General features: G+C 37.6%; 2 protein-coding genes across 7 annotated transcripts in view; one reads left to right on the top strand and one right to left on the bottom strand.

The window, feature by feature from the left end:
- The first annotated feature begins 258 nt into the window (after nt 1-258).
- TRIM59 (tripartite motif containing 59) lies at nt 259-16,299 on the top strand. 4 transcript variants are annotated; one of them, XM_004755661.3, is made up of 3 exons: nt 259-381; nt 1,329-1,409; nt 13,127-16,299. In XM_004755661.3, exon 3 carries the CDS (start codon nt 13,130-13,132, stop codon nt 14,339-14,341), a length of 1,212 nt encoding a protein of 403 aa, XP_004755718.1. In that variant the 5' UTR covers nt 259-381; nt 1,329-1,409; nt 13,127-13,129; the 3' UTR covers nt 14,342-16,299. The 4 variants fall into 4 exon arrangements, with proteins under 4 accessions (XP_004755718.1, XP_004755719.1, XP_044944509.1 ...); XM_004755662.3 differs by having other exon boundaries at nt 265-381; nt 1,329-1,405; XM_045088574.1 differs by having other exon boundaries at nt 267-360.
- Nucleotides 16,300-16,530: 231 nt separating this feature from the next.
- SMC4 (structural maintenance of chromosomes 4) overlaps nt 16,531-20,377 on the bottom strand; it is a 36,333-nt gene continuing 32,486 nt past the window's right edge. For all 3 annotated transcript variants that reach the window (XM_004755663.3, XM_013057784.2, XM_045088570.1), the window contains 5 exons: nt 20,063-20,236; nt 19,416-19,598; nt 19,038-19,270; nt 18,337-18,520; nt 16,531-17,901 (listed from right to left, as the gene is read on the bottom strand). In XM_004755663.3, coding sequence (XP_004755720.1) covers nt 17,749-17,901; nt 18,337-18,520; nt 19,038-19,270; nt 19,416-19,598; nt 20,063-20,236 — 927 coding nt within the window. In that variant the 3' untranslated portion in view covers nt 16,531-17,748. The remainder of the gene's footprint in view (nt 17,902-18,336; nt 18,521-19,037; nt 19,271-19,415; nt 19,599-20,062; nt 20,237-20,377) is intronic.

Here is a 20,377-nt window from a genome sequence, read left to right as displayed (position 1 = left end):
CGCACGCACTGAAGCGCCTTCTGCCGCGTGCCTCGGAAGCTTCCGAGAGGCGGGCCGGCGCCTAGTGCGCAGGTGCGGGAAGCTGGCCCGGGGCTTCGAGCCAGGCCCTGGCAGTTACGCGTCCGCCTCCAAAGGCGCTGCCGGCCGTTTACTTTTGAAAGGCTGCCCCGCGCTCTTTCCCATTGGCGGACGCTACGCAGTTGAACGTTGCCGGGAGACTGCGCTTGCGTCGTGAGGCTCCGCGAGGCCCCGCCCCGTCTGGGCACCTGAAATCCCTCAGGGCGGAGGAGGGCGGGGACGCCAAGCATCTCGGGGACGCGGAGCGTGGAGGCCGTACAGCTGTTCTGGCCTGTGGAGTAGGTTGGTCTCAAACTCCCCGCGGTGAGTCTAAGGAGCGTCTTGGAGGGGTCCGTCTTCTTTGTGAGCACAGGCTGGTGTACTGGGTGTGTGTGTTGGGGGAGAGTCTAGGGGCTTGGTGATGGAGAGCGTGGGCACGGGTCCTGCATTTACTCTCTCTCGTCCCAGAGGAGGAGGTTGCGGAACCTCGTTTTTCACCCTCGGGTGCGGAGCTGAGTTTCTTTTTGGGAGCAGGCCGCGTGTGGTGGTGAGGGTGAGAAGAGCGGGACTCCACGGACCTGGTCTGCCTCGCGTGGTTTCGGGCGGGGGGCGCGGGGGCGGTGGAAGTGCATTGTGGGGGGTGGGGGGAGGCTCGGAAAGATTTGCCTTAAACCTTGGAGAAAGGGAAGGGTACGGTTATGTTGCGGCCCTTTGTGAGAGGTTCTCACAAGACTTAATAGTGGGTGTGCCCATTTTACAGGTGTGAAACCTCGGTTCTGAGAGGCATTAGGAAAAACTGACCCAGGGCGCCGCAACATTTAAATGGCAGAACTGAGACATGTACAGACAGACGCCTTGGTGGGGATAACCTAAATCAGTATTTATAATATTAAGCTGGCAAAATCTTACGCTCCCGTGGATGTTTCTTGTTTTCAAGTTGACGTGAAGAAGTTAAATGCGCATGAATGTTTGCTCCGTCATCATCATTGTTGGCTAACATTTTCAAGTGCTCGTAAGATACTTGACGCTACAAAAAGAGATCCTTTGTGACCATTTATTTGGTCACAGGATTGTTGGAATTTTCAGTGTACAAGTGATACCTCTCCTGCACCACCAACTGTTGATATTTCTCACTATTTTTATGAAAACACAATGAGGCTTAGGGGAGATAAACGTCGAGGAGTGAAATAACCTTTCCTGTGATGTCATATTTAATTTGTTCTTTGAGAATGCAAACCTAAAATATTAAGGTAAAATTCTTTTAATTTTAGAACACGAATACAAGAAACTGAGTAAGTTGGAGAAGATAAAGTATATTCAGTCGCTAATCCAGAAGATCAGCAGCAAAGTAGGTAAGCTCTGAAAGATTAAGTGAATACAAAATTCTCAGTAAATTTTTTTGAGTGTATGATTTAAAGTGGAAGTTGAGATTTTTAAATCTGAAAAAAGACATGTTGGTGTATAAAATTCAAGCCATCTAGGAGGAGCATAAAGTGAAAACAGCTCCCTCATCTGATGTGTACCTTAAAGATAGTCAATTTTGTGTACTTTTTCAGAAATTTTACAGAAATTTGTGTACATCTAAATAAATGGTATCATTTTAGACATACAGACCTGCAAGTTGCATTTATTCCTTACCTGGATATTAAAACTATGCATTTACATACTTGATTTGTCTTTTTTTTTTGATGACTATGTAACTACCCTTTGAAGTAAGTTACAATAATTTAGTTGGGGAAGGTGAAAATTTTGATTTTAGGTCATGTTAATTTTAACATTGCCTTTCAGCAAACATTGCTGAATATACTCTCACTGTGAAAAGTGCTGAGGGAAAAACAATGAAAACCTGAATTTCTCGTTTCAGTTCTTGGTTAAATCACATAAGTAGTTTCTTTTTTAGTTTGGGGAAATAGATTGATGTCAAATGCAAGAACAATGCAAATGGGCAGAGTTAAAGTCATATCTGACCATAGGATTTTTTTTTTTTTTATTTGAAAGGGTTATGGTTACCCCCCATTATTTTTGTATATTTAGATGTACAAATGTATTTTTAAAATTTTGCCCTATGTATATGGGCAATTGTATTTCTGAAGTAATCTTGAATTGCATAAAATGTGCCTTGTTATCAGTTTGGGCCACAGAGATGTGAGACCCAATCAGAATTTTCCCAGACTTATAGCTGACTCACACTATAAGTTCTGGAGCAAGTCACTTAAACTCTGTAATGTGGTAAACATAATTTGCTTCAGAGGTTGTAAAATATAATGGAATTTTTATTACTATTCATGTTTAGAGATGAAAGAGGCATTGTTAGTGAATTAAAACTTAAAAAATCATTTACACATACTGTGTAAGGGAATGGATTTTTTTTGTACTGTTTAATTCTCCATAATCTCTTTCTACTGACCATTCTAGTTAGGCATCATGGAGGCTCTGTAGGAAATCCACTTTATGGAGAATGCCTTAAAAGTTTAGAAATTCAGAAGTGTATTTGTTTTTGACACTAAAACACAAGAATTTTGTGAAATAATTTTATAAGTGGATGGTTTAGCCTCAATTTCTTTCTTTCTTTTCTTTTTTTTTTTCAAAGACTTTATTTATTTGACAGAGAGAGATCACTAGTAGGCAGAGAGGCAGGCAGAGAGAGGGGGAAGCAGGCTCCCTGCTGAGCAGAGAGCCCGATGCGGGACTCGATCCCAGGACCCTGAGATCATGACCTGAGCCGAAAGCAGAGGCTTTAACCTACTGAGCCACCCAGGTGCCCTAAGCCTCAATTTCTGAAAAGATTTATTTTTATATTCATTTCTTGGTGACTTTTTTTAAATTTTTAAAAACGATTTTATTTATTTAAGAGAGAGAGAGAAAGAGAAAAAATTTACCATTATACGCAGTAAGTGTACAGTGGAGGGTCATTAAGTTCATTCACATTGTTGTGCAACTGTCAGCACCCATCTGTCTCCAGAACTTTTTCCATCTTCCCAGACAAGAATTAAACAATAACTCTCCATCTCCTCTTCCTTTAGCCCCATTTTACTTTGTCTTTGTGGGGTGCTTACTAGTTTTTATATTACATGCACTTTCCACATCTATTGCAATTAAAAGTTTTGCCTCCATTGACCTGAGTAATTTTCAGTTATTAAATGAACTTACATTTCTGGGAAGAATCTCATTTTGATCATTGTACTCTGGATTTGGTTTTGCTAATATTGTGTTCAGGATTTTTATATTGGTATCCATTTTTGAAATTAGTCTATTTTAGTTTTTATTAGGTTTTGGAATCATGCTATACTGTTTTCAAAACAATTTGCAAACTCTACATCTTTGTATTATAGAATAGTTGAACTGGAAATTGCCTCCTAAAAATTTGAAAGAGCTCCCCCAGAGAAGCTTGTCCCTTCTTTTTTTCAGAATAGCACTTTTCTAATTTGTGAATTTCTCTCATATTTTGTTTTATATATTCTCTGGTCAGTTTGGTATTTGGACTGATATAGAGAATAATTCATTTTTGGTAACTCTTCCAAATATAGTAGCATAGAATTATGCAAGGTATTCTGATTTTGGATTTTTCTATTTTTGGTTTATTTCCTTTTTTCAATGCTGACTTTGTATATTTGTTGTTTCTTCCTTTTGTCTCTTGATGGGTTTGTGTATTAATCAATTGCTGCATAACAAATTATCCCCATATTTAGCAGCTTAAAAGAACAAATATTAAAATACAGTTTCTGTGGGCCAGGAATCTAGGAGCAGCTTAGCTGAGTGCCTCCAGCCCAGCGTCTCTCTCATGAGGTTGCAGTCAAAGTTGTTGGCTGAGGCTGCAGTCATTGCAGGATTTCACTGGACCTGAAGTATCTTGCTAGTAAGCCCACTTATCAGCAGACTTCCAGTTTCTAGGGGGCTGTTAGACTGAAGGCTGTAGACTGAGGGCTGGTCATAACAAGTGGACTTTGGTCTGCTCACAACATGGCATCTCTCCTCCCTCAGTGACAGTGATCTAAGAGAGATGAAGAGAGCCAGGTCATTCCTGATGGAAACCATGGTCTTATTACAAAACCTTGAAAGTAATATCCGGTTGCTTCTGCTGTATTCTCTTAGAAGGGGGTCCCCTGGGTGGCTCAGTCCGTTAAACGTTTTCCCTCGGCTCAGGTCATGATCCCTGTGTCCTGGGATTGAGCCCCGCTTTGGGACCCTGCTGAGTGGGGAATCTCCTTCTCCTTCTCCTGCTCCCCCTGCTTGTGCTCTCTCCCTCTCTCAAATAAATAAATAAAATCTTAAAAAAGAAGAGAGTCACTAGGTCCAATCTACACTCAAGGGAAAGGGATTACAAAAGGACATGAGTACTAGAAAGTGGAGGTCATTGGGAGGCCATCTTGGGTGCTGCCTATTCCAGATAGCTAGTGGCTTATTTATTTAAAGACAGCTCTTGGGTTTATCAGTACCAGCGATTTTGTTAATCATTGTTTTCTTCATTTATTTTTATTATTTTTGTTCTGCTTTTCCTAGGTCGGTTTTCCTTTTTTTCTCTTTGCCTTTAGATGAATCCTTTTTCTATTCCTTTTGTTTGGTAATGAAAGTATATAGCTTCAGCTCTGCCCTATACAATTCTTTTTTTAAACCCTATAGATTTTCCTAAGTATTTTTGTCTCGCATGAATAAAGTACATCTTGGCTGGGTACAGAATTCTTAGGTCATACCCTTTTCCTTCTAGACCCTGTGGACCTCGCTATATGATTTCTTAGCATTCCTTGTTGCTTTGGAGATGTTCTGGTTATGTGTTGCCCTGTAACAAATACCCGAAGGCTTGGCTGGCTGTGTGTTCATAATGACTTTTTCACTCACATGTCTGGTACCTCATTGCTTCTCTACTTTTCCTCTCTTGCCAGCAGAGTAGCCTGGACTTTGTTTTACTTATTGATTCATGGGTCTGGGACAGTAACCTGCCAGGCTAATTAAGGGCTGTACCCAGAATGGTCATAGCATCACTTGTACTTTATATCCTGTTGATCAAAGCAGTCACATGGCCTGCCCAGGTTTTTTGTGGGGAGAAGAGATTTCATCGTTTGATGGGGGAGTACCACTGAAGCCACATTGTGGGGAGTGTATGTGGGAGATAATGGTTGTGGCCATTTTTGGAAATTACAATTTCCCAGAAGAGAATTCTGAGACCATTGATTTTCCTTTTTTAAATATCTTAGTTTTTTGCCTGGATGCTTGCTTGTAGGATTGTCTCTGTCTAAAATTTTGTTTTTAGTTAGCTGTTAATAGTTAAAAATAAAATAGCAGTATTGAGGTTAATAATGAAAAAGAGTAGCCCGTCCTCTCACTCTTCCCACTCCTGATTCCTGCTCTCCAGAAGCAACCACTCTCATTCAATGATTTCTTTTTGTATCTGCTTCTAGATTTTTGGTATCTGCTTCTAGATTTTTTAATGTGACTTCTTGAATTTTTACTTTTGACTTCCTGGAAGATTAAGATTTAGTTCTTAGGTGTTTTTTTAAAAATTTATTTGACAGAGAGAGAAAGGGCACAAGTAGGCAGAGTGGCAGGCAGAGAGAGAGGGGGAAGCAGCCTCCCCTGCAGAGCAGAGAGCCCTATGTGGGGCTCTATTCCAGGATCCTGGGATCATGACCTGAGCCGAAGGCAGCCACTTAACTGACCGACTGAGCCACCCCAGTCCCCCTAAGATTTAGTTCTCAAACACTGTTTCCTTCCTTTATTCCCTCCAGCCAATATAATAGTCATTTTCTTAGTTTGGGCTGTTATAACAAAAATACCATCAACTTAAGTGGCCTAAACAATAGATTTCATGTAGTTCTGGAGGTTGGGACGTCTAAGATCAGGATGTCAGCATGGCTGGGTTCTGGTAAGAGTTCCCTTCCTGGGGCACCTGGGTGGCTTGTTGTTAAGTGTCTGCCTTCAGCTCACATCATGATTCCAGGGTCCTGGGACTGAGCCCCGAGCCCTGCGTCAGGCTCCCTGCTCTGCAGGAAGTCTGCTTCTCCCTCTCCCACTCCCCCCAACCTTGGCTTGTATTCCCTCTATTGCTATCTGTTAAACAAATAAATCTTTAAAAACAAACAAATACTCCCTTCCTGGGTTGCAGATGGCCCTCTTAATGCTGTTGTCCTTACGTGGTGGAGAGCTGAGGAGAGGGAGCACACCATCCTGTCTCCTCTAAGGGCACAAATTGGTTCATGAGGGCTCTCTGCCCTCATGACCTCATCTCCCAAAGGCTCTACTTACTAATACCATCTCATTAACCGGTAGGATCTCAACATGAATTTTAGGGGGACACAGGCATTCAGTCCATAAGTCATGTTTTTTGGTAAAGTCAATATTTAATATTACACTAATATAAGAGAGCCATATATTTCCTCCCATTTCATGGTTCTATCACTTTTCCCAAACTTTAGTTTTGTCATCACCTCTTAATATGTTCAGACACTTCTTGAAATATTGTCAGTTCTATTTCTCAAAGACATTCCTTTCGGATCTTTTTTTCCCAGACTACTTGTTCTCTAGGCTTGCTCCACAGTTGTCCTGGATTTAATTTCACCATTAACCCGGTGAGAATTCTTGCTTTTCTTTTCCAAAATTTATTCTTCTGGGTATAGAATTTTAGGTTGGAAGCCATTTTTTCCTGGAATATTAAGGGCATTGCTTCACTGCCTTCTATTTTCCAGTGTTGTTATTTTACATACAACATGGCTAAATCCAAGATACTCATCCTTGAAAATAAACATAGGTAAAGTTTTTGCCCCTTTTTTTCCCCCTCAGAAGTCTGACCTGGATATAGAAAACTTCTGGGGCATGAAATTTCATGCTGGTTTCTGAAGAACTAGTTTCTAAGCATGATAGCGACCTATACTTTCTGATTCTCAGAGTCAGAAAGTTGCTGACCTTACAGAGTTGTTTTCATCTAGGCCTGCTTCTGTTAAACAGTTCTGACTGTTCATAAATGTATTGCCTAAAATCAGGTTTTTTTTTTCTTTTTTTTAAGATTTTATTTATTTGACAGAAATCACAAGTAGGCAGAGAGGCAGGCAGAGAGAGAGGGTTGGGGGGGAGGAAGCAGGCTCCCTGCAGAGCAGAGAGCCTGATGTGGGGCTCGATCCCAGGATGACCTGAGCCGAGGGCAGAGGCTTTAACCCATTGAGCCACCCAGGCTCCCCTAAAATCAGTTTTAAATAGCTCAGCAAGAAGAGGGTCGTCCAAGAGTAGGATTTTATTTCTGTATCTTTAGGTTATCTACAAACTTCTTTTTTAAAGATTTATTTAGTTATTTGTCAGAGAGAGAGAAAGAGAGCACAAACAGGCAGAGTGGCAGACAGAGGAGAAAGAGAAGCAGGCTTCCCGCTGAGCAAGGAGCCCAGTGCGGGACTTGATCTCAGGACCCTGGGATCATGACCTGAGCCAAAGGTAGTGACTTAACTGACTGAGCCACCCAGGTACCCAGTTATCTGCAAACTTCTAATTACATTTTAAAAAAATGTTTATATACTTTGAAAGTTAACTTTTGAGACCGTATTTGCTTTTTATTTTATATGAGCCCAGGAGATGGCATTTTCTTTCAATATTGTGGTAAATATCTTAATTGTAAACAAAGTTGAGCTCTTACGGGGAAGGTCCCTAAATGGGTTCTGAGGGAAAAATATTTTCTAGAGTTTTGTCAAATATGACTTTAGAGGGAAAGGTTTGATTCTGTTTTAGTCCTAATTTTGGCACTTTTAAATATTAAATAGCTCTAATATTAATTCTAAGTTGAATATATGTCCACTGCTCAGTTATTTTTTCACTGCAAAGTGCTGTTTTTTTTTTTTTTTTAAAGATTTTATTTATTTATTTGACAGAGATTACAAGTAGGCAGAGAGTCATGCAGAGAGAAAGGAGAAAGGAGGCTCCCTGCTGAGCAGAGCACCTGATGCGGGGGCTGGATCCCAGGACCCTGATATCAGGACCTGAGCTGAAGGCAGAGGCTTAACCCATTGAGCAATCCAGGTGCCCTGTAAAGTGCTGTTTTGTTTTTTCCTTCATTATGAATTCTGACATCACTAAAATCCTCTGAGAAACATGTTTGTTTTTCATGGGTGGTTTTGTGTGATTATAGAGCTCTCTGTAGATATAGGGGAAAGTCAAGAAATCTTCCCAGCGGGGCGCCTGGGTGGCTCAGTGGGTTAAAGCCTCTGCCTTTGGCTCAGGTCATGATCTCAGGGTCCTGGGATCAAGCCCCGCATCAGGCTCTCTGCTCAGCAGGAAGCCTGCTTCCTCCTCTCTCTCTGCCTGCCTCTCTGCCTACCTGTGATCTCTGTCTGTCAAATAAATAAATAAAATCTTAAAAAAAAAAAAAAGAAATCTTCCCAGCCTGCATTCTCTTGCACTGAATGTCATCATCTGTACTGTCGCTCAGTTACTTTAGTTTCCTGGAATGCTTCACAGTTCAGGCTTAGTATCTGTGTGATACGTCTTGGCTCATTAGGGTTCTGAATATTGTCAATCTGAATGGAATATTTTTTGATAGATTGTCCTGTTACAGCTTTTCTGAAACAAAAGTAGAGATTTTGCTGTTTAAAAAACAAAAAACTGGGGGCGCCTGGGTGGCTCAGTGGTTTAGGCCTCTGCCTTTGGCTCAGGTCATGATCTCAGGGTCCTGGGATCGAGCCCCACAACGGGCTCTCCTGCTCAGCGGGGAGCCTGCATCCCCCTCTCTCTCTGCCTGCCTCTCTGCCTACTTGTGATCTCTGTCTATCAAGTAAATAAATAAAAATCTTAAAAAAACAAAACAAAGATCTGATATTAATGTTGGTTTCTTTTTTTTTTTTTTTTAAAGATTTTATTTATTCATTTGACAGCGATCACAAGTAGGCAGAGAGGCAGGCAGAGAGAGAGGAGGAAGCAGGACCCCCACAGAGCAGAGAGCCCGATGCAGGGCTCGATCCCAGTACCCTGGGATCATGACTTGAGCCAAAGGCAGAGGCTTTAACCCACTGAGCCACACAGGTGCCCCTTAATATTGGTTTCTTAAGGGGTAGTATTTATTCAATCAGTGAGTGAATCCCTACTGTGTTTAGTGAATACATGTAGTGAATGCTTAAAGTTCTGTTTAGACACAACTCCTGCCCTTACTACAGGCTTACATCCTCTAATATATAGGGAAATTTGACAAAAATCTCTTAACTCTGGTTAAGTGCTGTAAATTGGCAGTACAGCATTCAGTGAGATTGAGAAGAGACCTTATTTGGGGAGGAGGCAGAGCCCAATTTGAGACTTGAATAAGAGATTGATTTTGAAAATGTGAAGGAGCATAGAGCCAAAAAGTCTAAAGAGGGTTGTTTTTTTTTTTTTTAAAGATTTTTATTTATTTCTTTGACAGAGATCACAAGTAGGCAGAGAGGCAGGCAGAGAGAGAGGAGGAAGCAGGCTCCCTGCCGAGCAGAGAGCCCGATGTGGGGCTCGATCCCAGGACCCTGGGATCATTGACCTGGGCCGAAGGCAGAGGCTTTAGCCCACTGAGCCACCCAGGCGCCCCTAAAGAGGTTTTCAATAGTTAATAAAAGTACACAATTATTTGTAGATATCTTCTCAAACTTTTCATCTTAAAAGTTAGTTTTATAGAGGATGATTTACGTGAATGGGACTTGGGTTTTTTGTTTTGCTCTCAAGTTTCTCTAAGTGATGGTGTAATTTGATTTTTCTCTACCATGGCTAAGTTTAATTCCTGAAGATTGTGGCTTGCATTGAGGATAGGTACAAACTAAGACTGTAAGATAAGGTAGGGTACAAAACTGTCAGGCTTTTGTTGTTGGAAATGTCAAAAATATCTTGCCAAGAGGTCAAATTATTATTTCTGGGTTTCTTTCATTAAGGAAAAGAGGACTAATGATGTTCTTACCACTAACGCTCTACTAGTCAGTAATTCATAGTTAAGCCCAATTAATAGTTCATCTTTAAAACTAGTTTTTATTGGAAGGACTAATTAAAAAATGTTTTTCCCTTCCAAATTGAAAGTATTACTTTGCAGTAGTAAACTGTGCTGATTCTGAACTTTAAGCATACTAGTATTTCAATTGAAGAAGCTAAGAAATTTATAGTAACTGTTATTAGAGAAATTTAATACCTTGCCTTAGGAACTATGGTTGAGCCAATTGGGAATATGAATTCTTTTTTTTTTTTTTTTTAAGATTTTATTTATTTGACAGATGGAGATCACAAGTAGGCAGAGAGACAGGCAGAGAGAGAGGAAGGGAAGCAGGCTCCCTGCTGAGCAGAGAGAGAGCCCAATGTGGGGCTTGATCCCAGGGTCCTGGGATCATGACCTGAGCCGAAGGCAGAGGCTTTAACCCATGGAGCCTCCCAGGAGCCCTGAGAATATGAATTCTTTTGAATTAATAACATAATTTTGCTAATCCCAATCTGTTATTTAGTAGGAATGTTTGATCTTGCCTATTTTTGCACAATTAAAAAAAATTTCATGGGACACCTGGGTGGCTCAGTTGGTTGAGAGTCTGTATTTAACTCAGGTCATGATCCTGAGGTCCTGGGATTAAGTCCCACATCGGGCTCCTTGCCCAGTAGGGAGCCTGCTTCTCCCTCTGCCTGCCTCACCCCCTGCTTGTGCTCTCTCTCTGGCAAGTAAGTAAAATCTTAAAAAAAAAAAAAAACCAAAAAACCCCAACTTATTTTCAAGTACAAATGATGTACATTCATTAGTTTCATGTGCATGACAGTTTCAGCAACTCTATATATGTTATGCTCACAGAATTTTAGCCACCATGTCACTATACTGAGCTGTTAAAATACCACTGACTGTATTTCCCAATGTTGTGCCTTATCCCATAACTGGAAGCCAGAACCTTCCTATCGCCTTCACCTATTTCACCATCCCCATCCACCCTCTGCCCCACAACCACTTTTGTTCTCCGTATTTTGGGGTCTGTTTTGGTGTTTTTGTTTGCACATTTATTATTTTTTTTTTTTTAAAGATTTAACTTATTTAGAATGAGAGTGAGAGCACGAGCTGGGGAAGGGGCAGAAGAAAAGGTAGAGAATCTTAAGCAAACTGCAGAGCAAGGAGCCCCCATACGGGACTCGATCCCACAACCCTGAGATCATGACCTGAGCTGAAACCAAGAGCTGGACACTCAGTCAACCGAGACACCTAGGTGCCCCCGCTCATTTGTTTAGATTCCACATATATGGTATTAGTCTTTTTTCTGCTTAGCATAATACCCTCCAGGTCCATCCATGTTATTGGAGATGACAAGATCTCATTTTTCTATGGCTGATTACTCCATTGTGTCTATATTTATCTCTCTCTCTCTCTCTCTCTCACACACACACACACACACACACGATCTCATCCGTTCATTTTTGAAGGACACTTGTTATTGCCTCCATATCTTGGCTATTGCAGTGAATATGGGGTGCATACGTCTTTTGGAATTAGTGTTATCTTTGTTGGTTAAATATCTAGTAGTGCAATTACTGGGTTATATGGGATTTTGATTTTTAGTTTTTTGAGGAACCTCCATACTGTTTTCCAGTGGTTGCACCAATTCACACTCCACCAACAGTGCAGGGTTCCCTTTTCCCCCACATCCTCATTTTTCTTGTCTGATACTAGCCATTCTGACAAACCTAAGGTGGTGTCTCATGGTTTTGGTGTGTGTTTCCCTGATCACTGATGAGCATTGTGTCGGATCTGTTGGTCATCTGTATGTCTTTGGAAGACGGTTTATTCCGGTCCTCTGCCCATTTTTGGGTGTTGGGTTGTACAGGTTCCTTATATATTTTGGATATTAACCCCTTATCAGGTATCATTTACAAATAACCACTCATTGCCTTTTCATTTGTTGGGCAGAAACTTTCAATTTTGGTGTAGTTCCAGTTTACTTCGTTTCCCTTGCTTAAGGAGACCTATCTAGAAAAATGTTGCCAAGGCCAATGTCCCAGAGATTATTTTCTATGTTTTCTTTATGGAGTTTTCTGGTTTTACATTTTGGACTTTAATCCACTTGAGTTTATTTTTGTATATGGTGTAAAGAAATTGGTCCAGTTTGTCTTTAACATAGAGCTGTTCATTTTTCCCAGCATCATTAAAGTTATCTTTTCCTCATTATATATTCTTGTCTTTGTCAGAGATTGCCCATGTACGTGGGTTTCTTTCTGGGCTATCCTGTTCATTGATCTGTGTTTTTGTACCAGTACCATACTGTTTTGACTACTGCAGCTTTGTAGGATAGTTTGAAATCTGGGATTGTGGTACCTCCCTAAAGAACCACCTTTGTTGTTCTTTATCAAGATTTGCTTTGGCTATTCAGGGTCTTTTAGGCATATTCCAGTTCTATGAAAAATACTTCCTGGTATTTTGTAAGAGATTACTGTGAATTTATAGATTGCTTTAGGTAGTATAGACATTTTGACAATGTTCTTCCAATCCAGACTATGGTGTATTTTTCAACCTGTTTATGTTATCTTCAGTTTCTTCCATCAGTGTTGAATAGTTTTCAGAGTACAGGTCTTTCACCTTCTTGATTTCTTCCTAGGTATTTTATTTTGGTAAATGTAGTTGTTAATTTCTTCCTGCTACTGTTGAATGTATAGAAATGCAACAGATTAATTTGTATACTGCAACTTGACTGACTCTTCATTTATTTCTAACAGTTTGTTGGTGGTCTTTAGGGTTTTCTGTATAAAGTATCTTGTCATCTGCGAATAGTGAGTTTTACCTTTTCTTTTAACCAATGTAGATGCCTTTTCTTTTTTCTTGTCTGCTGTGGCTAGGACTTCAATTCTTGTGCATAGCTTAGATTTTAGCACTTAAAATGTAAGAAGTTGCACAGGTTATCATTGAGTAGACTTCAACAGAATACTTAATTTTACTTTTGCATAGATGCAAACTTAAATAACTTTAATTTGAAATATTTACTACAAATTAGAATTGTTTAGTATGATTTTAGTCCCAAAGTTAAGCTCTTAAAAAATGATGTCTATATATTAGGAATTGTATTACTTAGAAATGTATGTACAAGTGTTTTGTTACATGGAGGCTTAAAATAGTTTTTTCTCTTGACAGGAAATGCACAATTTTGAGGACGAGTTAACATGTCCCATTTGTTACAGTATTTTTGAAGATCCTCGTGTACTACCATGCTCTCATACATTTTGTAGAAATTGCTTGGAAAACGTTCTTCAGGCATCTGGGAACTTTTATATATGGAGACCTTTACGAATTCCACTCAAGTGCCCCAATTGCAGAAGTATTATTGAAATTGCTCCAACTGGTATTGAATCTTTACCTGTAAATTTTGCATTAAGGGCTATTATTGAAAAGTATCAGCAAGAAGACCATCCAGATATTGTCACCTGTCCTGAACATTACAGACAACCATTAAATGTTTACTGTCTCCTAGATAAAAAACTAGTTTGTGGTCATTGCCTTACCATAGGTCAACATCATGGTCATCCCATTGATGATCTTCAAAGTGCTTATCTGAAAGAAAAGGACACGCCTCAGAAACTACTTGAACAGTTAACCGACACACACTGGACAGATCTTACTCAACTTATCGAAAAGCTGGAAGAACAGAAATCTCATTCAGAAAAAATGGTCCAAAGTGATAAGGAAGTTGTTCTCCAGTATTTTAAAGAGCTTAGTGATGTATTAGAACAGAAAAAAAAAATTTTCCTAGCTGCTCTCTGTGATGTTAGCAATCTGATTAATCAAGAATATACTCCACAAATTGAAAGAATGAAAGAAATAAGAGAGCAGCAACTTGAATTGATGACACTGACAGCATCTTTACAGGAGGAGTCTCCACTTAAATTTCTTGAAAAAGTTGATGATATCCGCCAACATGTGCAGATTTTGAAACAAAGACCACTTCCTGAGGTCCAACCTGTTGAAATTTATCCTCGAGTAAGCCAAATATTGAAAGAAGATTGGAGCAGAACAGAAATTGGACAAATTAAGAAACTTCTCATTCCTGAAATGAAAATTTCTTCAAAGAGGATGCCATGTTCCTGGCCTGATAAAGATGAGAAAGAAGTTGAATTTTTTAAGATTTTAAACATTGTTATAGTTACTTTAATTTCAGTGATCCTGATGTTGATCCTCTTTTTTAACCAACACATAATAACCTTCTTAAATGAAATCACTTCAATATGTTTTTCTGAAGTTTCTTTATCTGTTTACCAAAGTTTATCTAACAATCTGCATGATTTAAAGAATATGCTATGTCACACTTTATATTTACTGAAGGAATTCATGTGGAAAATAGTTTCTCATTGAAAATTCAAATCTGAATTGTTTAAGTAGGCTTATTCTGTAGAGCCGACTAATAGCCATTGCTAAAGGGAGATATAGGGTAGGATGGACAAATAACAAAGTAAACTATCAGATTTACAGCAAATACAGAAATATGTTAAACCATCCATGCTGCTTAGCTAGAAATTTGTCAGAAATGATACATAAGGTGTCTTAACCAGAATATCTAGTTTACTTGATTTAATATATTATCCCATTTTATTTGCTTGAGGTTGGTATTATTGTTGTGGCACTGAAATACTCCTGTATCAATACTGTCTTTTAGCTTTTTTTTGTCTTTTAGCATTCTGTTACTGCAGTGGATAGTGTTGCAGTTATGTAAAAATAGTTTTTAGATAAAAAAATCCTTAAAGTGTAAAGGCCTTTATTTTGATGTGGCTTAAAGCCTTTGGCCAAATAAAGATGTTGAGTAGAGGTATTAAATTCAAGTAGCAAAGTCTAAGTGATAAGGGATTGTTTACATTAAGGATATTTTTGATCAAATATATCTGATTACCTGATAACATTAATGTATTTTAAGATAGACTTAAGAGCCCTAGAATGTTTATCAACCTTCATTCCTGACAAAGCTATGGCTTTTGGAAATACATTGTTAGGGAACAAGCAGTGAACTTTTTCAAATAATGGTTCTATTTTATTCTGTGGTTTGTGTAAATTTAACGTTTTGGTTAGTGCTTTAGTCTTGCCAGTCAAATCTGTTCTTGGATAAAAACTCAAAACATGTTACTAGCATTGTATATTGTTGATAACTTCCATCATTAGATTTAGGTGGCATCATGCTAACTCTATTTGTCTTAAAAAATGGTCTTTTTGTGCTATTTGCTAATGCTATTATCAAAGTACCAATAATTTAACTTTCTTAAATTTTGCTTAAATGGGAGCCTGTGTGGCTATTTAGTCAAATCCCTTTGATTAGTTCCCTTATTGTTAATAGGGACTGGAATTGTGGTGCTTGTGGTAGGACTTCTGGCTTGCCCCTTTTGTTCATGAAAATGTTAAGTAAAAGATAATTTTCCAGAAATTCCAAATTGGCTGTTGCTCTTAGATCCATTCCCTAGGAGCCCTATGTAGTTCAGACTTTCAGGTCATTTTGGGGAATGCTCCTGGTCCTATACTACATATAAATTATGAGTTAATATGGCTGTAGTTCTAAAATGTTCCTAATGTCTTATCTGCTGAGAATATCAATACAAAGATGGCTGGCTGCTGTATTAAGTCAAATACATGACCAGAATCAGAATATATATATATAGCACAATTAACAATCACAGAGGCAAAGAACACTTGGAGGTTATTAATGGTGGTGGTGGTGAGCTAAATATTAAGGTATTAAAATATAAATACAACACAGTAACTTAGATTGAAGTTGGTTGGTCACAATACAAAAATGCCTCTTTTTTTGAATACACATATTAGTAAGCACTGAAATTTCTAGCTGTTTGTGTCAAGCACTTCATGTCAGGTTTCTGAAGTAGGTATTATCTTCTTTTTGTAGATAAGGAAACAATGAGAAGCAAGCGGTTTGCCTAAGGCCATACAGCTAGCATAAGGGACAGTATATTTTTAGTGTTTCTGCTGTTATGCTACCAAAACCTTGAGCCAAGATTTTTATTCAATTAGGACTAATTTATGTCTAAGAATCTATTTATATAGCTAAAGATTGGGACCATATACTTATTATTAACACATTTTAGGTTTGACATTGTTTTTTGTTAAGTTGCCAGTTCTTAGACAAAACTGAATTTTATGTAGTGTGTATGAATATAGTCAAGAATACAAATTATTGATTCTTAATACATGCTTTTCTGTTTTATAATTCTTATCAGGAGGATGAAACTGTAAAACTTAAAGTATATAATCTCAATATTTCTAAGTTTTATGTATAACAAAATATATTTTAATAAACTTATTTTGCTATTTTATGTGCATTTGAGTGGCTTAATAAGGCGCTCAAACTCAGGGGTAGTAGCTCTGGAATTTTCATATGGGTAATGGGAATTATCTAAACTCTTTTTTAAGACTTAAAATGTTGTAGAGCTTAGTACTAGAGTATTAAGTTCTGGAAATTCATCACTACTTTCACCAATGAAAAAGCACTTGATTATATTCTTTTTAGTTTTCCCTTATATCTTGATTTAAAACAAATGACCATATTAGAGTTTCATATCTTGCTTTATTTAAGTCCATGCTCATATATTTACATATTTAATGACTGTTAGGATACAAACCATCTTTGTTGGATCTTTTAATACCTAAACAATGGCTGATTATTGAGCTAATAACTTTTAGTTTTAATTTCTTAGGATCAATATCCCAAAATCAAATAGCTAGGGCAAAGACTTGATTCAATACCAGAATTCCTCTTGAAAACCAAGTGGTTGCCAACTTCATTTCAGTTTACAGTGTAACACTGAGCTAATGCAGGAAAGAAAAAGCCCTGGCAGATGGATAGGCAAACAATTCCCATTTATACTAAGAAAGTTAACCCCTACATACTTCATTTTTCTTTAAATGAAGCAATAATAATGAGTATTTATTCCTTTTTCACTGATGAGTATCTTGCTCATGTTTAGATACTGCCTGTTTGCTGACTGGCCCTCTTGCAAGTTTTAAACACACGGAGTTAGAAAAGCATATAAAATTATTTAAATTTTCATCTTGTAGAATTCAGAACTGTTTAAAAAAATGTTCCCATTGTTTGGGTAATAAATACAGTGACTGTCCACAAACTGTTATAGTAAATTAAATAGAATACCTTAAGAATTTATTCATTAGTAGTTGGCAGGCTTTTCCACTGTAGATTAGGGATCCATGATGGTATGTGCATCTTGAGTAACATGATGTAGTTTAGAACTTACTGTTCATGAACTAACATACTTTTAAACTCTGTTGGTAGTAACTTCAGACTAAGGGCAAATCATCTAGCACTCCCAAGCATCTTAGTTTCTCCATAGCCTGCTTCTTACAAAACTGTCAGATTCTTAGTCTCCTAAAAGCAGGTATATAGAATATTTAAAAAAAGATTTTATTTGAGAGACAGAGGACACAAGCCGGGGAGAGACAGAGGGAGCAGCAGACTCCTTGCTGAGTGAGCAGAACCTGATACAGGGCTCAATCCTAGGGTTCTGGGATAATGACCCAAGCCAAAGGCAGATGCTTAACCAACTGAGCCACTCAGGTGTCCCTAGAATATTTTATTAGACTATTTAACCTATCTCCCAATAGCATAAACTAGAAACCAGTTAGTTATATGATCCAGTTTAGGAATATGTATTTTACATAATTTATAGTCCTTTACAAATAGAAAATCAATAATACAATATGCTCAATCTTCACTGATTCAATTTAAAGAATCCTGGCTATAAATAAATTCAACAAAGTCCTTTAGATGCGATTTGTTTTGGGTTTACTGCAACACTTTTTGTTATATTGTATGTCTTGTAAATTCCAATAAGTCTGTCTGAAATCTCAAACATGTTATTTCGAAGAGAAATTATTATGAACTGGGCATTTTTTGTTTGTTCCTAAAGAGAGAAAAAAACAGAAGTATTAGTAACAAATCATAACAAACATCTAACTTACTTGAAATGTTTTTGCTGGGCAATAAATTCAACAGTTTGATAATTAAGATGAAGAGGAATGATAGCATGTGTAATTTATGACACAGCCATTTGAGAGGAATTTGGTTATTTTGGGATACATGGTTGCCCAGAAGCTTCTTGGGGGGGGGAGGAAGATCTAAGTAGACCAGGGATTCTAGCTGGGTTTCTGCTACTAATTTACATTACTTGTTCAAATTAGAAATATTTAGTTCAAATAAAGGACTTGGTCTCTCGGATACCACAGGACACCGTATTAAGAGTATAGGGGAAAAGTTCAAAAGAAGTCAATAAATTCCATGTGTATTGTTAGGGAACCTATAAAATTCTCAGAATGAAAACCTCTAAATGATTACTTACATATATATAAAATGCGACAATGGACACATTTTTAAAATCAAGGGCTGCATCAATCTCATCCATGAAGTACAGAGGAGTAGGTTTGTAGTGGTGAAGAGCAAATACTAAAGCCAATGAACTAAGTGTTTTCTCTCCTCCTGAAAGATTGAAGATCTTCTTCCAACTTTTCTTAGGTGGTCGTACACTGTATTAAAGAAAATCTCTTATTAGATAACTTGCAAAGCTAAAGATTTCATGATTTGATTTAAAACTGGCTTCTTCTATCTTTCTGGGGATCTCTAATTTGCTTTTCACAGATTTAAACTTTTTTGAGGTTATTTTGTAAAAATGTTATTGGAGAACGAACACATAAGAACACCTATCAAAATTTTAAGATTTAAACAGCAAGACGCGTAAACACTTCTTGCTATTCAGTTTCCAGTGCATTTTTTTGCTTTGCAACTTTAAATCCTAATGTTAAACTGAAATGGCTCAAATATTTAAAAAGATGAACTAGACAAATACCATGTAAAATTAAGTATTTGCTGCTTGCTCAGAATTTATGTTGTAAATTGCCAATATGTAAACAAATTAATACTCACCATCAAACAAAACAAGCTGGAGATCTAAACTACACATCCCACCCTTAAAAAATACTGACAGTTTGGAGAATACGTAGAGATATGTAACAAGAGGATCCAAAACTCAGTATAATTACAAACCTGAACATGATTCCTTCAGAGAAAGGATCCAAGCTGTCTACAAGCTCCAGTTCAGCATCACCTCCCAAAGTTAGCATTTGGTAATTTTCCTTTAATTTATTTGTTATTATATAAAAACCTGCCATGAATTCATTAAGCCTTTGTTTCCGAAGATCTTCATATGCCTGTCTAAACTGATCTCTTTCACAAGTAATTTTGTCCAATTCTGCTACCCGCTGTAAATACAATTCTTCCTATGAAAAAAAATCACGAGAAAAACATCTATTCAGTTACTCTTCTGAAATGAGAGTTAAAACTGCTAATTATACAAATTAAAATTCACAATTTAGGTTAAGGACTAAAGAATTTCTGTCTAAGTCATTAACAGTTTACTCGTACCTTCTTTTTATATTCTGCAATGGCACCAAGGTTTGGTTTCATTTCATGACACTGGGCTTCTAAGAGTGCAATTTGATTTGTTATAGAATCTGGGTTCTTGATTGCTTCAAGATCCTCTGGGGTTAAAACTGCAATCTCTTCAAGAGGACTGTCTTCTATGGGATGCAGTGATATTTTTGAAATCTAAAATTTCAATTTAGATGAACATTAGGGAAGGCACAGAACTAATTATTTAAAAAAAAATCAAATCACTATATGACAAATTACTTATCTACTAAATATATACTAAGGGTTTATGGCTAATTTCTGTAGCAATTATTTTTCAAAGGACAAGAAGAAAAATATTACAGTGTTCCAAAATGTTCACGTAGTCTTTTGTTAAATCTCTGAATCAGCCCTGGGGTGAAAATACTGACTAGTGGAATCATTACACAGATATATCTATATATAGAAATTACAATATATATTATTCATTACATCCCCTGTAAACCTAAGAAATGATTATCTCTGGGGATTAAGTATCACAACATCTCAAAAATGCATCTCACAAATGCATATCACAACATCTCAAAAAATAGAAACAAGAAACATCACTCTTCCATAAGGATCTTTTAAAGTGACATTTAACTAAATGGTAACCATCTTACCTCTTTTTGCCAGTATTTTATTTTCGAATTATGTTCAGCAATGTGACCATCTATTTGTTCAAGTTTCAACTTAATACTAAGTGCATCTTTTTGAAGAGCATGTTCATTTTCTTGAATTATTTTTAGTTCTTGAAGTAGATTACGATGTTCTTTTTGGATCTCTGGTAAGGACCCCTAAAAAACAAGAACTACTACTATGGATAATGACCTTCCCAAATGGAAAGAAAGAACAGTATTTTTACATTACAGAGATGAAGAAATTAGTAATCTCTCCCTATGCCACTTCCATTTTTAAAGTTTATTTATGGAAAAGTT

This window comes from Mustela putorius, unplaced genomic scaffold (assembly GCF_011764305.1).
Source record: "Mustela putorius furo isolate JIRA1106 unplaced genomic scaffold, ASM1176430v1.1 tig00003834_pilon_pilon_pilon, whole genome shotgun sequence".
NCBI lineage: Eukaryota > Metazoa > Chordata > Mammalia > Carnivora > Mustelidae > Mustela > Mustela putorius.
This window is presented reverse-complemented; position numbering and strand designations above follow the sequence as displayed.